This window comes from Scyliorhinus torazame, chromosome 10, assembly GCF_047496885.1.
Source record: "Scyliorhinus torazame isolate Kashiwa2021f chromosome 10, sScyTor2.1, whole genome shotgun sequence".
NCBI classification, from domain to species: Eukaryota; Metazoa; Chordata; class Chondrichthyes; order Carcharhiniformes; family Scyliorhinidae; genus Scyliorhinus; species Scyliorhinus torazame.
The window spans coordinates 171,525,091-171,542,647 of record NC_092716.1 but is presented as its reverse complement, the minus strand read 5'-3'; the positions used below and the strand labels follow the sequence as shown (position 1 = coordinate 171,542,647).

Genomic DNA, 17,557 nt, shown 5'->3' with positions numbered 1-17,557 from the left:
ACTGACGCATTAGCCAGGTCCTCAGCAGACACCACTTATTCTCCAAAGTGCCAACCGGCCATCCTGGGATGGTCCTTGAAGAGGTCAGGGAGGTAGCTGTCGTGCACACTCCCTGGGATGCTCGCACACACATAATAATAATTTTTATTAGTGTCACAAGTAGGATTACATTAACACTGCAATGAAGTTACTGTGAAAATCCCCCAGTCGCCACACTCTGGCAGCTGTTCGGTACACTGAAGGAGAATTCAGAATGTCCAATTCTCCTAACAAGCACTCCTTTCGGGACTTGTGGCAGGAAACCGGAGCACCCGGACCACGCAGACACAGGGAGAATGTGCAGACTCCACACACACACTGACCCAAGCCGGGAATCGAACCTGGGACCCTGGCGCTGTGAAGCAACAGTGCTAACCACTGTGTTCCCGTGCCTCCCTGCATGATCTTCAAGTGATGGTCGCACACGAGATGGACGTTCAGGGAGTGGAACCCCTTCCTGGTGACGTAGGGCACCCCTGACGCCCCGGTGCATGCAAGGCGACATGCATGCCATTTATTACCCCTGGGCCTGGGGTATCCTGTCGATGGTGGAGAATCTTGCTGCCTGGGCATCATATTGGGTCTGGTCCACATCAAGCGGGCCAGTTCGATCATAAACAGGTTGACGCCCGGCCGATTTCCCAATTTGGATCTCTCCTGCAATCTAACGATCGCGCGCACTCTCGCTCAAGTGCGACACAGCTGTAAAATCCCGCCGTGAGAGGTTGAGTCTGGAACATAGGGGTATAGATTCAGGATCAGGGGCTTATATTTAGGACTGAGATTAGGAACAATCTCTTCACCTAGAGGACTGCAAATCTGTCGAATTGTATACCCAGAAGGTTGTATGCGATGTCCAGTTGTTGATTACATTCAAGACTAGTATGGGATCAAGAACTCTAGGCGTGCAGGCTGGCAAGTGGGGTTGAGCTGGATTAGCCATGATTATACTGAATGGCAGAGCTGGTTCAGGGGACGAATATTCGATTGCTGCTCCTATTTTCTATGTTCTTAAAATCCCAAAACAAATCATTAATGCTGGATAAACTATTTTAAATTTAAGAAGCATAAATTTAATGCAAAATATTCCAGAGGTTCGTGCCTGTTCAAACCCTCAGCCCCCAAACATGTACAATCCATTTTGTTCCCTCAGCACATTGTGCTTCCCTATATCAATCCCTCTAACACAAGGAGAGAAATGGTGTCTCTACTTACAGCTTAGGCTACAAAGACCGAATAATATTTATTTTCACGCATTGCAAATCTGTAAATACAGCATCCTGTGTCAAGTGACCTTTTTCTTTCTGGGAGATTGTCAGCTCTGCTCGAGCTGAACACCCGCGTGGAGCTGACGCTCACTCGCTCGGCTCCTCCTCGCGCTCCCGACATTTTCAAACCGATTCCAGCGCCAACCGCCAGGCTCAGAGAGAGAGGGAGATAGAGAGAGCCTCCCTCCACCTGCACCGCCTTCAGCCCGGCTCCCTTCCCACTCAGTGTTATCTCACTCTCCTCACCCAGTCAAAGAGTAGAAATTTGCAGATCGCCCGCACTGTCGTTTCGGCTGCTCTTGGTTTCAGGCTGAAAGATGCACGTAAGAGCCAGGGTAGTGGGGGAATTATTGGGGTTTAACTGAGCCCGACGCCCCGGTGACCCCGGCTTATATTTCAAGCCGTGCAGTGGTTTCGGAGCAACCGCTGTTCTGAAATCATTGTCCATCCATCGGTGACAATCTGGCTTACTATAAATTTTATGTCAGGCTTCACCAAGGTCTGAGGACTTGAAGGCCAATATTTTTCAAAGGATCAGAAGTTCAGTTCTAACTTCAGTTTTTAATATTTATTTAAATATTAACAAAAATCAAAACAAACAGTTGAGATGGAACCGCTACCGATAAGGATATTCCAGTAATACTGGAACCAACAGATCCCAATTCCGAACTGGTAAATGAACACCAGTTATGAGCAGGTAGTCCAACAGGAATTGCCAGTATTATACTGACTACCCACTGCATTTATGTAGTGCTGTGTGCACGACATGGACTTGTTGCAAGCCTGGGAGGATCTTTTTCGATATTGTTACGATTCTGTAGAAACCGATAGCTTATAAAAATATATCTAAATGTTCTAGTGACGAATGCAAAGAAAATAATTTGAAAACTTTTGTATCAATATTAACTTTAACTGGGCGGCATGGACAAGCTGGGCCGAAGGGCCTGTTTCCATGCTGTAAACCTCTGACATCGACTAATTCACTCTAGATATTCCCTATTAACTGCAACTGAAGACCCCAAACCACACTGCATTCGGGACAGAAACAACCTTATGCATAAAGTCCTGACTCTTAACAAAACCTTGTGCCTGCCCCACCAGTGTAAATCTTCCTGTCTCATTTTAAAAGAATGTCTCTTCACTCAATCTTCTGAGCATAATGCAACAAACTCAGTAGCAAAGCATCCTCTGGCAACTCCTTGGTCTTTAATTCACCATGTCTGAGTGGGTTTTCTCCTGGTGCTCTGGTTTCCTCCCACAGTCCAGAGACGTGCAGGTTAGGTGGATTTGCCTTGCTAAATTGCCCTTAGTGTCCAAAAAAAAGATTGGATGGGGTTATTGGGTTATGGGGTAGGGTGGAAGTGAGGGCCTAAATGGGTCCGGTCTGCACTGTATATCCTATGTATCTATGCATGTATCTACAAGCAAAGCATTATCACCTCTAACAAACAGTCTATCATGACCAGCACCATGCTTGCTAATTAACCCCAGTCATTTTCTTCTGTTGGTATAGCAGTAACTTGAGTGTTTTCCCCAAATCTTTCTGACTCACTCTTGGGTGGTATAAAGCAACGCTGGCTACTTTTTTCCTGTGTGGTCAGGTCAGCAATGATCTTCTCCAGTAGCCTCCTATTGTTCCCAAGTTCTCTGTATTAAAACTTTGAATATCAAGTTTTGACCTGAACATCGATTCCCATGACATCCAAGTCCTATGAGACCACATTCCTCCTCTGCAAACTACCCAATTTTACCATGAGATAGTTTAAAACATAACCATCTTACCAACTCCAGAGATCATAACACTATACTCAAATGTTATTAATATGATATACTTATCCATGAGGTAACCTCCAATCAACTGCATTTGTAACATATATGATTATGTGTTGCTCTAATTGAAATCAGACTGTGATTTACCCATCCAGTGTTTACTCTGGAATGTTAATTTTCAGCTGAGTGGCTATGCACGGTGTTTTAAGTGCTGCTGTCAGAGGAACAGTAGCCATCTGGGTTTAAAAACCAGCATGAAGATGCTGCAGTTAATTCTGAGAGATTTAGTTTAATTGTATGGATAAAAATTTACATTAGGAAGTACAAAAAAAAGTTCAAAGCTGGATATGCCTAAAGCAAAGTGGAAAGCAGGAAAGATGTATTAATACAGCCCAAGATGTTTCCCAAGTGTTTTACAGCCAATAAAACACTTCTGAAGTTTAGTAAATGTAGAAGCTAATGTGTATACAACGCGCTGCCACAAACAGCAATAAAATAAATGACTAGATCATCTGTTTTACTGACTGAGGAATAAATGGTGCCCACAAAACAGGGGAACGCTCCTCTTTGAAGTAGTACTGTGGAATCATTTACATCTACCTGAGTGGGCAAATGGGGGCTTGGTTTAATGTCTCATCCAAAAAAGACAGCAATTCTGTCAGTAAAGCACAGAAATGCTACCCTGGATTGTATTGTCATTGGACTTGCATCCAACATTCCTGTTTCAGATGCAAGCGTGTTACAATTGTTAATCAGATTTCCGCTCAGTTCTAATTTATTTAATGATTTCCAACAAGATTATAGAATCCCAACAGTGCAGAAGGAGGCCATTCAGCCCATCGAGTCTACACCTGCCTTTGGAAAGAGCACCCTACGTAAGCCCACACCTCCACCCTTTTCCTGTAACTCAGTAACTCCACCTACCCTTTTGGACACTAAAGGGCAATTTAGCATAGCCCCTCCACCTACTCTGCACATCTTTGGACTGTGGGAGGAAACTGGAGCACCCGGAGGCAACCCACACAGACACGGGGAGAACGTGCAAACTCCACACAACTACCCAAGGCCGGAATTGAACCCCAGTCCCTGGAGCGCCGCCCTATCGAATCCGAGCAGGGTATGGGGCTATAGGTTCTGTGGTCTCTACTTCTGTGATCTACAATGTTTTATAGATTAGATAGGTTTTTACGACAATCACCCATGGTTTCCCATCATTAGGCTTTTACTTCCAGATTTTCATCAAACTCAAACTTCACTATTTGCCACGGTGGGATTTGAGCCTGGGTCCCCAGAGCATTACCCTGGCTCTACATGATTACTAGTCCAGCGACAATACCACTATGCCACTGCCTCCCCCTTTTTTCCCCCCCCCATAACTCTCAAAGATATCGATACTTAATTAATTGTTGCCTCTTGAACATTCCTGATTTTAATTGCTTCACCATTGGTGGCTATATCTTCAGTTGCCTGGACCCTAAGATGTGGAATTCCTTCCCTAAACTCTTGTGCATCTTAACTCTCAAGTTACAAATGTGATATCAACATTTGGAATAAAACTTTCTCCAGCTGAATGTTGACAAAGTTGAGGTTAGCCTGTTTGTTTCCATTTAAACCTCCAAGCTGTTAAGCCTCCAAGCTGTTAAGCTCCAGATGGTAACTCGATAATAATAATGAGAAAGCAGGTCCTGACCTCTTTGCCTCCATATTTATTTTGTTTTTTTACTCCATTCTTAAAGTTACAAAGCCAATGCGGCGAGTGGACAGGGAAAGCCCATAATCTATTTCTTTGCTTGCTCCAAAAAACAATTCAAATTGAATCCAATTCATGGTCTCCACAAGAGAGACATACAAGATCAAAGCTGACAAGAAAAGGCATGACACCTCACCTTGGCTTGCGCCTAGCTAAAATGCCGAGACGCAATTTCTATTCAGCAATCACTTCAACAACACCACCGAGCCATCAGTATCCTCTTTATATTTGGTCGGTTGATTAAACAATAAGTGCAGTCTATTAAACAGTTAAAATCCCAATTCCAACTTCAGCAGTAGGGAACATTAACTCTTTCCTAACACAAGCCTTTGGCTTTGAATCCAGGCACCTTCTCAGCTGCTGTCTCAGGCTGAGTTGGGTTGAGCAGGATGTTAACATACTGCTCAATCACTTTATTCCAACTGCATCAGTGCCCACCTCTACCTTTATCTCTCTGCCTTAGATTGATTCAGGGTTATGATATTTCCTTTTTGAATCATAAGGCTATGTTCAAGCCCATGATAGGACTTGAGCAATATTTTATGCTGACATTGCAATGTTGACATTGCTGCATTTTCTGTGCTGCCGCTTATTTTGTTGAATTGGGGGCTGTTTAGCACAGGGCTAAATCGCTGGCTTTGAAAGCAGACCAAGGCAGGCCAGCAGCACGGTTCAATTCCCGTAACAGCCTCCCCGAACAGGTGCTGGAATGTGGCGACTAGGGGCTTTTCACAGTAACTTCATTGAAGCCTACTTGTGACAATAAGCGATTTTCATTTCATTTCATTTCAAGTGCTAGGGTAAGGCCTCATCTGTTTGTTCAGGTAGATATAAAAAATCTTGTGCAATTTGATAAAGAGCAGGGAGTTGCAGCAATGTCTAGGCCAATATTCAACATTGAATTTCAATATTCTCCCAGCCAAAATTATTAAAAACAGATGATTGATCATTTGACTATGGTTGTTTATGAAATACGTGGTGTGCAATTTGACTGCCACATTTTCTTATGTAACAACAGTGACAGCGCTTCAGAAGTCATCATTGGTTATGAAGTGTTTCCATAGAATTTAAAGTGCAAAAGGAGGCCATTCAGCCCATCGAGTGTGCACTGGCCTTGGAAAGAGCACTCTACTTAAGCCCACAGCTCCACCCTATCCCCGTAACCCGGTAACCCCACCTAACCTTTTGGACGCTAAAGGGTAATTTAGCAGAGCCATTCCACCTAACCTGCACATCTTTGGACTGAGAGAGGAAACGGGAGCACTTGGAGGAAACCCACGCAGATACGGGGAGAAAGAGCTCATAGTTTGAACCCAGGTCCCTGGAGCTGTGAGGCAGCAGTGCCACCATGCCGTTTTGTGAATCCTTTGAACATGAAGCACACGACCTATTCTAAATATTGCATGTTTTTGGTTAATATTGTGGCTATAGTACAGTGAAAATAAAAGCTTCCATTTGAGGCAATACATTAAAATAATAACCAATATTCAGGGATAAAACAGGAGGTTTTTAAATATTTTTCTTCATGATGCAAGTGATGAGCAAGAATTTGCCACACCAGACAGGGTAGACCTGGTAGAAGGTTGACTGAGGTGTTGATTCAGCAGGATATATTGCTCTAATTGAATGTTATTTGAAGGCACTGTTTTTCAAAACATGATTTTCTCCACAGGCCCACAAACGACACTTGTAAAAATCAAAAATGTATTGTTGGAGGGAAGGTACACTGAGCCACAAAGGTGAATTGGATATTCTGAATTCTCCCTCTGTGTACCCGAACAGGCGCCAGAATGTGACAACTAGGGGCTTTTCATAGTTTCATTGCACTGTTAATGTAAGCCTACTTGTGACAATAAAGATTATTATTAAAAACACAGAGTAAAAGGGTCAACAAACTGAATTACACTTTATTGACAAAAATACGAATTGATGTTTTTGCTGCAGCATTCAAAGAAGCTGATAAATTCTGTGGACAAATGTGTGGATGATGCATTGGATGGGCTCGTGGCCTGCAATATAGGAATGCAGCTGCTGCAGGGACATCGCATAGTAATTAGGTCTGACCTGAAGAACATCAAAGGCAAAGTGGCCTTGCTGTCTGGAGGAGGATCGGGACATGAGCCTGCTCATGCAGGTAATGATATTCAAGCTTGATTCCAGTGGATTTGTAGAAGATTTTGAACCCTTTGGCTAATCATAGGTCACGATTCTGGGTAGACTCCTGTGGTTGAGTTACTAATACTTTTACTATTAAGTCATAAGGGTTTGGCCTCAGTCTCCCACTCAAAGGCACGATTCTCCCAAAATATTTTGAAGTTAACTTAGAATCATAGAATTTACAGTGCAGAAGGAGGTCATACAGCCCATCGAGTCTACACCGGCTCTTTGAAAAGCACCCTATCCCAACAACCCAGTAACTCCACCCAATCTAAGGGCAATTTAGCATGGCCAATCCACCTAGCCTGCACGTCTTTGGACTGTGGGATGAAACCGAAGCACCCAGAGGAAACCCACGCAGACACTGAGAACGTGCAGACTCCGCACAGACAGTGACCCAAGCCAGGAATCGAACCCGAGACTCTGAAGCTGTGAAGCAACTTTTTTTTTTTAAATGTATTCTCCTTTTTCACATTTTCTCCCACATTTACATCCATCAACAATAAACAATAATCAGCAAGATATGTCAGTCCCCATAATAACAACGATACCATCTACCCACCAACCCCCAAACCTCAACCCGCATGTTTACATAAACAAATGACAAAAAGGAATCAGGGATTACCTGTAGTCACCCTTAATCTTACACAGCCCACCCCAGGTCTCCAGCTCCTCCCGTCCACTGCCTCTTGTAAAACTCCTCCTCCCAACCTCGGTTCCTTCCCCCCAACTTTCCACCCCGGCTAGACCACTCTGACCCTGTTCTGCCAGGCTCCGATGGCCGCAGCCCCTCCCCCCACCTCACTCCCGTTCACTGGCCACCGGCCAGCGTGGAGGCCCCCGCCCGGGTCCCTTTCCCACTTGCCCGGCCCTAGGAAAGCCCAAAAATCCCCTTTTAGCACACAAACCCCGCATATCCACCTACACCTCAAAGAACCCTCATTTCGAGTGAAAGTCCCGTCCCTTCCCTTGTCCAAATATATACCACATTGGCTCCTTTAGTCTCTACACCCGCGCGCAGTGATACAAAAAAGAAGAAGATACAGTCATGAGGTTACGTCGGCACATGGCCATTCTGTCAGTTCTGCCACAGTCCTTCTGCTTTCGCAAACTCCTCCGCTGCTTCCGCCGTTCCAAAATAAAAGTCCCTGAGCTTGTAAGTCACCCTCAGCATCGCTGGATATACAATGCCGCACCACACCTTGCTAATGTACAGAGCCCTCTTCACCCGGTTGAAGGCAGCCCGCCTCCTTGCCAGCTCCACCGTAAAGTCCTGGTATACACGTATACCAGCTCCAGCCCACTGCACCACCCGCTTCTGCTTGGCCCAGCTCAGGACCTTCTCCTTCACCCTGTACCTACGGAAGCACAGAGTCACTGCCCTTGGCGGCTCACTCGCCTTTGGTACAGGCCTCCATGACCGATGAGCCTGATCCAGTTCATATCGGGAGGGATCCTCCCCCTCCCCCAATAGTTTTGCCAACATCGCGGCAAAATACTCAGTCGGCTTTGGTCCTTCAACTCCTTCGGGCAGCCCCACAATCCTCAAATTCTGTCGCCTGGATCTGTTTTCCAGGTCTTCCATTTTTCCTCGCAGATCCTTGTTAGTATCCATCACCTTCCGCATCTCTTTCCCCATCGAGGCAAGTTGATCACCGTGCTGCAATAACGTCTCCTCCACTTCCTTCAGCGCCTCCCCTTGATCTCGCACCTCCGCCACTGCGCTCGCCACCTCCGTCCTCACCGGGGAAACCGCCTCCTCCACCAGCACGCTCAAAACCTCCCTCATCTCCTTCCTCACCGTCTCCATGCATTTCGCAATCTGCGCCAACTGCTTTTCAAATTCCGCAGCCTTCACCTTAGTTATTTCTTCAGCCATAAGCAGTGCAGCCTTCCCTGGTGCTCCAGCCTCCATTTTCCTTGGTGACCCCGCGGTGACCTTTCCACTCCCCGACGGACCTTCAGCTGTTTTTTTTCCGGCCGTTTTCTTGCTCACCCTCGACATTTTTCTTTGTTCTTTTTTCCTCCTGTGTCTTCACTGTGCCTCCTCCGTGCCTTCTCCCTGCTTCTGCCGCCTCCGTGGACCCTGGGACCGGGCTCAAAGCCCCGAAAATGCCGTTGCCGAATGGGAGCCCTCCATTGTGCGGCCGCCTCCCGCCCGCCGTCACCGGAAGTTGAAGCAACTGTGTTAACCACTGTGCTACCATGCTGCCCCTAACTTGTGGCGGGATTTTCAGGGAGTCTTCTGCCGGCGAGTTCCCCACTGCTATTCACACTTGTCACTTTTTTGGGCCCTGGGGAGTTTCTCACCGATTTAGCCCAGACTTAGAATTTGTTTTAGCACTGGGGAGCTGAACTCCAAGGTTGGGCCGCCGTTTTGAAAGGGTGCCCCGATCTATAAGTGAGCTTGCGTGTCCCCCACATCCCTCACCCATGGGAAATGTCCCCTCCCCCACACATATGGGTACTACCCCCCCCCCCCCCCCCCAAGTGAGGACACCCTGCTATGGGGTCCAGGGAGGTCCCCCCTCTTCAGCCCTCCCCAAGCCCCCTTATAGCACCCTCCCTTCCAGGACCCCCACCTATCACCCCTCCAACCTCCCAGAGATCCGTACTTAACTGCCCTGTATTTTCCCACCCTTTAAGCCCCCCCTCCACCCTTATTTTATGGACATAGCCCCCCTCGCCCCCTGGCCTTTGGCAGTGCCATCCTGGCACTCGGGCACATGCACTGCCACCCTGGCACCCAACTTCAACTTCACCTTTGCATGTGCCTGATGTAGTCTTTCAACGTGTTCAGTGCCTTCCTAAATGAGCATTCTCCATTTTGGTTGGTCACAAGCCAGGGTCTCCTATGAGTGGACGGGTTTGTTTGACCTCTTCAGGGATACTTTGAGGAAAGCATTTCCACTGTCCTTACGACTGCCCTGTATGACTAGGTTCCGAGTAGAAGAGTTGCCTTCCAGGTCTGGTGTTAGGCACACAAATGACATGTACTGTCCAGAAGAGGTGGCTTTGGGTGACTGGCACCTTGATGCTAGACAGGGCCAGAAGCCTTGGGAGAGTACATAGTTGTACTGCCTTTCTTGTCATTAGTTTTGGAGGATATTGCAATGGCACTATTGGCGAGACTTTTCCAGTGCTTTGAATGTCAGCTGTGAGTTTTCTAAGTCTCCAAAGCATATAGAAGCATGGAGATCACTGCTACCCAGTAAACCATGGCCTTAGCCTCTTGTTTGAGATTCTAGTCCTCAAATACTATTTCCCTCAGTTGGCTGAAGGCACATTGGAGGTGATGATTAACTTAATCATCGATGTCTGCCTTTACTGAGAAAAGGCTCCCAAGCTATGGAAAATGGTTCATATTTTTCAGGATCCTGCCATTGGTCTTAATTGACAAAGACAAGTGTTTTGCTTGGGAGCCGGTTGGAAGAGGACCTTAGTTTTCCAAGTGATTAGTAGAAAGCCCATTTTCTCATATGTTTCGGAGAAAGGGTCAACAATGATCTGGAGCTCAGTTTCTGCATGAGCACACACATCATCTGCTTTCCAAAGTTCTAAGCCAACGGTAGGAGTGGTTTAGGATTGATGGAAGCGTAGGTTGAGCAGTTTCCCATGTGTTCTGTAGATTATTTCCATGCCTGAGTGTAATTTGCTGGAAGTGAGATACAGTATTGTGTTATGGACCCCTGGTCAGATCCTAACAGTGGCTGAGATGCTGGACCAGAACCACAACATCTTTTTATTTTTAAGACTCTGCGGATAGATCGATTCCCTCCAGGCGTGATCATAAGAAATAAGGCTTGGTTGTTTTTACAAAACAAAAAAACAATATTTAAACTTTTAAACTTCAAACCTAACAAGAACAGCACACATGTATTCTTAACCCTAACACACAATTTCCCATTAAACTGCATGTAAAATGAACGTACAGCTCTCAACTCCAGTTATGCAGGCAGGCAAAAATGATACTTGCATTTACAGAACATAGTCCCGCTGTTAGTGCAGCTCCTTCAGACCCCTTTCCGAAAGCCTGTCTCTGGCAGTTTTTGATTACCTCTCCTAGTGGCCTTCTAAATCCTTCTCCCCAGCTGTTTGAACAGGATTCTTTTTCTCCCCATGAGCTCCACCCCGCTCTCAAACAACAGTTCTGTCCTGAGGTGTCCAGACTTGAACACATCATCGCTATCTGGGCTTTTGATTGCCCTCTCTGTTTACACAAAATAGCAGGGCCATGTTATGAATATGCAATTAACCTCCAATTTACATCTAAAAGAGGTTGTCAGAGTCTGTAATGGGCTAATGGCTGGTCAGATCAGAGTGTCCTGGAGGACAGTGGATCTTGAGTGAATCACCTCGGCTGAACAGGGTTCTCCTGTTTATTCCCATTAACGAGTTTAAGTCTGAATGGGACAATGTAACTCAGGCCAGGTGTGGGCGTATACTTCTGATTCAGTGCTAGCGGTTTTGCCCCCAGCCTGTTAACTCCTAAATTGACCACTACATCTTCGATCGCATTTCCGGATCCAATTTCCTAACATCTCCCTATTGTAACAATTTCAGTGAGGAATATGGAGAAAGAGAGTAGGTGCAGTGACACAGTCTTGTTTGACCCCAGTTTTCAGATAGTGTTTGTGGTGGTTCCATTGATGAAGATCATGGCTTGCATCTCATCATGGAGGAGGCGAAGGATGGTGACAGATTTCTGAGGACAGCCAAGTTTGAGGAGGATTCTCCAAAGGCCTTCGGGGATACGCGAGTCAAAAGGCTTTTATGAGGTCGAACAGTGCCAGGATGCTGTTCCTTGCATGTTTCTTGAATTTGCTGCACAGTGAAGATTATGTCTGTCGTGACTCTCAATGCGCGGAAACTGCTCAGTGGTTCAGGAAGGAGTTCCTCGGCTACTGGAAGGAGGTGCTTGATGAGGATCCTTGCAATGATCTTCCCTGTGGCAGACAGCAGAGAGACTCCTCTATAGATAGCACCATCAGACTTGATTCCTTTCTTGAATATAGTCACGATCATAGTGTCTCTGAGATCCCATAGCATTCGGTCCTCTTCCCAAATGAGATATATGGGGTGCAATTTAATGGTCGCGCTGTGTTTAACGAGAGTGCAACAGGCCCATTAAATCACGGGAGAGGCCAAAATAGAGAACTGTGCTGGACGCTGATCTGTTTGCGATCTAACTGGCCTGCTCCTGTTGTCGAAATCAGGATCCTGCCATAACATGGTGAGAAACCAAAAATCAGCACTTAAACCCATCAACATACAATTAACAGCAGTGACCCCCTATCGCAGGGAGTGTGAACGACAACTACATCCTGGGGCAGTCGGACATCCCTGGCCTCTTCGAGTACCACCCTAGGATGGCCGGTTGGCTCTTGGGAGAAAAGGGGTACCCGCTTAGGACCTGGCTAATGACACCATTACGGAGGCCGCTGACCGAAGCGGAGACCCGATACAACGAGGTCTATGTGGCCCACCGGGCTGTCATTGAGCAGTGCATCGGACTCCTCAAGATGTGGTTCCGATGCCTCGACCACTCTGGTGGTGCGCTGCGGTACACCCCCCAGAGGGTCGCTCGCTTTGTGGTGGTCTGCTGTGTCCTCAGCAGCGGGCCGATATGCTGGAGGGGGAGGAACATGTGTCCAACTCCGAGGAGGCACCAGATCATGAGGAGCTGGAGGGCGAGCCCGTGGAGGACCCGCCAGAGGTCCAGGAGACCTTCATCCTCACTCGCTTCACATAGGGCATGGCCTCATCTGTCAGCCCCCACCCCACCATTTCCCACCCTGTGCAGCATCACTCCAGGGTAATGGGACTACGTCCGCATTGTCAGCATGTCACTGTTGAGGGCAGGTTGGTGATGCTAAACCACTGAGATCTGATTGCTGGTGTGCCTCATTCAATGCCATACCATAGTCTGATACCTGCGTGTCTGCTGAGTGCTCGCTCGCATCCATCACCTGCATGTAGTGGGACGTGGTTGGGGGATGGGGGGGGGAAGAAGGGGAATCCAGGACCTCCACCAGTGCGCTCAGTGTACTGGGGTATGGGATTGGTGCTCTGCTCACATTGCAGAAGTGCCAGAGGCGTCATATTGGTCGAGGTGAACGATTTTTAATCATTTATTTATGTGTCCCCAATTGCCCCAATCTCTCGATGGTGCTGCCCAACTCTCCCTACCCTTCCCAGATCCCCCCTACCCCATCCAGTGCGCTCAGTGATTCTCGATCTATTTAGCCTTCCCTGCTCTTCCGCTTTGTCTAGGTTTGTCCCCGGGATGCACATCATAGGTGGAAGCAGCCTGCTGCTTACTGCGTCCCGTGGCCTTCGCTGCCCCTGGCGGGCGTCCTCTGGGACCGGAGAGCCCTGGCAAAATTCTTAGTGGTATATAACTCACTGTGCCGCCCTGTTCCAGGTGCTGACTCCAAGGCTCACTGTTGTTAGTGGGTTGAGTCTCGGGGGAGCGGGTGGCTGCTGTTTCCACTCGGTAGGGTGGCTCCATGTTGGCACCCAGCACCCCCTCCTCCCGGTCAATGCCCACAGGGTCATGGGGCTCACCTAGGGACAGAGTAACATCTGAATCGAGCCCTGGCTGCTCCTGCATCATCTGACTGTGCCAGCCCTGTGGCTCCCCAATGTCTGCAGCATAGTGTCGATGCCCTCGGCGATGCTCCTCAGTGACTGGGACATGCTCTGAGCGTCCTGGCAATGCCTACCTGTGACTTGGAAATGTTTCCCAGTGACCGGGACATGTAATAAATACTCAGTGACTTTCATGGGGCGTCCGGTCATGAGGGTGTGGGGGGTGTATCCTGTGGACGTGGATACCATGTTTCTTATAAACATTAAAGCAAATGGGAGAACTGAATCCCAGCTGCTGTTATTCTGCTGAACCATTTTCCTGAGGGTGGCTTTTAATGTCCTATTCATCCTCTACAATTCCACTTGACTTGTGGTGGTATGTGATATGAAACTTTGGTCGAATGCCGAAAATCGTGAGGACGTTTTTCATTACACGTCCTGTGAAATGGGAGCCTTGATCGGACTCTATATTGCGGGGGAGTCCCCATCTTGTAAAGATGTGATGTGTTAATATTTTAGCCGTTATCTTGGCTGTATCAGTTCGCGATGGAAATACTTCCACCCATTTTGTGAAGGTGTCTATGACCACCAACACATACTTATAACCATTTCTGCAAGGGGGTAGGGGTCTTATATAATCTATCTGGAGATTTGTCCAGGGTCCATTAACGGGGCGGGTATGACTAAGTTGAGCCTTTTTTGCATATCTGTCTGGATTGTTCTGGGCACAGATCAAGCAATTCTCTGTAGTGCATTACATTGGCTTTTAAATCAGGCCACCAGCAGAGTGGTCTGAGGTGGGCTAGGGTGGGTTCAATTCCTTGGTGTTCATGATTGTCATGGAACTGACAAATGACCTGGTTCCTGTCCTGGCTGGGAACTATATAAATGCCATCCTTTAAAATCACACCTTCATGTGTGGTTATTGCGTTTTTGTATTTATCATACGGGGCTGGGAAGGTACCTTTTAAAACTTTGCTGAGTTTCTCTGTTGTAGTCAATATTTTTCTGCTTCTGTAGTAGAAAGATTCAACAACGCTCGTTGAGACAAAATACCAAGGCTTTATTTTCAAAACGACTGCATGCAGTAATGGCTGAAACTTGAGGTCAGAGAGCAGTTAGTGAAACTTGCTGATCCCTTCTCAAGTCCGCGCTTTTACAGAAAATCATTTCAGTATTTATACATTATCATTATCAAGATTGCGTGACTACAGCTTAGTCAGGAATTCGATCAGAAGTAGAAATGGAAGCAATGCCTGCTGACCTTATTGGGCTCTTTGTCGCATCACTCATACCATTATCTTGTCCTTGGAGGGAACATTGAGAGGTCAGAGGAGACTTATTTCTTCCTGACCTTATCTTGTCTTATTCCTACGGCCCTGGGTTATGACGAGTTAGTCTTATCAGGAGTTGCCGAGGTCCGGTATTTTGGAATGGCTTGAACTTCTCTGATCTTATTCATACTTCAAGTTATGCAGAGTCGGCCTTATTAGTTTTACAGAGTTCTGAAATGGTGAGGGCAGCATTTCTTACATTGTATCAAATATTTTGACCAGTCTTCCCATTGACCAGTTTTCCCATCATGCCATTACTTTATTCGTACCATACCACATCTCGTCCTCTTTCTGTGCCTTCGCTAAATCCTGCATGTTGGTCTGTGAGACCTGAACTACGTGTACTGGGATGCTTTCGGGGGAGTTCCAAAAATAACCATGCCTGGAGCCTGCCTTCGCTAGGGCATCTGCTTTAACGTTACCAGGGAGGAAGAACAGTGATGACTGTGAACCTTAATTATACCGTATTTTCTATCCTTCGCTGTGTCTAGGATATGATGGAGTAATGGGGCAGAGGGTAAGGGTTTACCGTCCGCGGAAACAAATCCTCTCGTTTCCCACAGGGGTAGGAATTCCGTCAAACTATTACATACATACAAGCTGTCCGAATAGATGTCTGCTGGGGTCGGGAACGAGTCGGGGTGGTCTACAATATAAGCGATTGCTGCCAGACCTGCTGCCTGCGAGCCTAAATGTCCTGGCAATTTTAATGCAATCTCATCTAGGGCACATCCCTGCGTGTCCTCTACGTAAATACCGCAACCAGTGACTCTCTTTCCATTTATCACTGTGGAGGAGCCATCCACATAAATCTTCAGGGGTACGCACGTGTCTGTGGGCTGGGGTCTCTGGGGTGTATTACCTGTTTTCGTGGGAGGTGCTTTGGGAATAAATGGGCCTGTTTTGTGGTGATGATCTCACACTCATGAGGCGTGCCAGCATACTGCAAATTATCGGCAAGGAAGGTGTGGGTCTTGGTTCTTTTTACTGTAATGTCCCGTCCCTGTAAAAGAAGGGTCCAACGGGCTGCGCGGATTTGGCTGACTGTGCCATCCTTAAGTCGGCCGTCTAACAATAGCTGTGTTGGATGGTGAGGATGGTGATGGGGTTGAGTCCTGTAATGTAGATGAAGTATTGTACTGCCCAAAAAACTGCGAGCAGGTGCCTTTCACAGGCAGAAAATCCTTGCTCTACGGGGTCTAACACGCGTGAGGCGTATGCTACGGGGCGTAATTGGTCATGGCATTCCTGGAGGAGCACGGCCGAAAGGGTTCGGTCGGTGCTTGCAACTTCGATAGCATACGGCGAAAGTGGATCTGGGACCTGTAGTGCGGGGGCTGTGCTGAGTGCTCTTTTTAAAACATCCACGGCATCCAAGGTGCCTGCTTCTTGAGAAGTTCGGAAAGGGGCGCTGATTTAGTGGCAAAACCGTCAATATGGTTTCGGCAGTAGCCAACCAGTCCTAAAAATGACCGGAGGGCTGAGACATTGTGGGGAAGGGGCAATTTGACGATCGAGTCAATTCTCTTTTGCTCGATCTCGCGTTTACCATGTGTGATCACTGTTCCCAAGTAAATCATTTTCTCTTTCAAAATCTGTGCCTTCTTGGGGTTGACTTTACAACCAATTTCTTTCAGGAGTGCTAGGAGTTCGGCGAGAAGCGAAATGTGCTCTCCCATTGTGTCTGTCTGTAGTAACAAGTCGTCTACGTACTGGACCAGACGATCGGGGCGGGAAAACTTTGCTAATCCATTTGCCAGCTGTCGGTGGAAAATGGAGGGGGTGTTGTGGAAGGCACGTCCACGTATATTGTTGCCTTTGGAATGTAAAGGCGAATTTGTACTGGCACGCTTTAGCCAATGGATTGGACCAAAAGCCGTTACTAATGTCCAAAACCGAAAAAATCTACGGGGTCTCCTCTGTTATAGCCGATGCATCGAGGATCGCTGTGTGCATCTCTTGGAGTGTGCCTCCTCCTACATTCTGTGGGTCGGGAAGGGCTGCCACATCTGAAGGGTCGAGGCTTAAAACTGTGAGCTTTACTTGCTCCTTTTTGTCCAGGCCGTACATGGTAGCCTGCTGTTTGACTTTCGCGAAAAATTGGTGGGGGTCGGATGTGGGCAGGAACGATGTAATTTTTCCACACGCGTCCCGTAATTGGGTCACGGTTAACGGGGTTGTATAAAGGAAATCTGCTTCTCCTTCTGCGTGTCCTGGTAGGCCTTATCATATTGCATTTGGAAGCTACTCAAATGCATGAGATAAGACTGGTGTGCCCTCTTGGCATCATCCATCTCTCTGTCCCTTGCCGCTAACTGCTCTCTTAAATCTCTATTCTCCTTCTCTACTTCGCTCACGTCTACCTCACTACTTTTGTCTCTCTCCTCTATCTCTCTATGGAGCGTCCTAACGACCTCTTCTGTGCCTCGCAATTGTGCCAAACAAGACACGATTGCCATCAGCTTGCGCGCTTTCCTCAAGCTCTTCTTGTGTATCTCTGACAGGTTCTCCCACCAAGTATGTCCTATACTCCCGGGACCTGTTTCATCATTGGCGCAGAATTCACTCCAAAGGGGCCATCCTTTCCCTTTGAGATATTTCCTGATCTCATCTTCCCAAACGGGACACTTTCCTACTTTACTGGTCGC

At 47.3% G+C, this 17,557-nt stretch overlaps 1 protein-coding gene across 3 annotated transcripts in view; it reads left to right on the top strand.

Moving 5' to 3' along the window:
* Positions 1-1,448: 1,448 nt before the first annotated feature.
* The window catches only part of tkfc (triokinase/FMN cyclase), a 148,602-nt gene continuing 132,493 nt past the window's right edge, over positions 1,449-17,557 (top strand). Inside the window, exons 1-2 of one of the 3 annotated variants that reach the window (XM_072518937.1) lie at positions 1,449-1,630; positions 6,772-6,961. In XM_072518937.1, the coding sequence (XP_072375038.1) occupies positions 1,625-1,630; positions 6,772-6,961 (196 nt within the window). In that variant the 5' untranslated portion in view covers positions 1,449-1,624. Of the gene's footprint in view, positions 1,631-1,968; positions 2,005-6,526; positions 6,567-6,771; positions 6,962-17,557 lie in introns of those variants that run through there. The other 2 variants (XM_072518936.1, XM_072518938.1) reach the window with 2 other exon arrangements.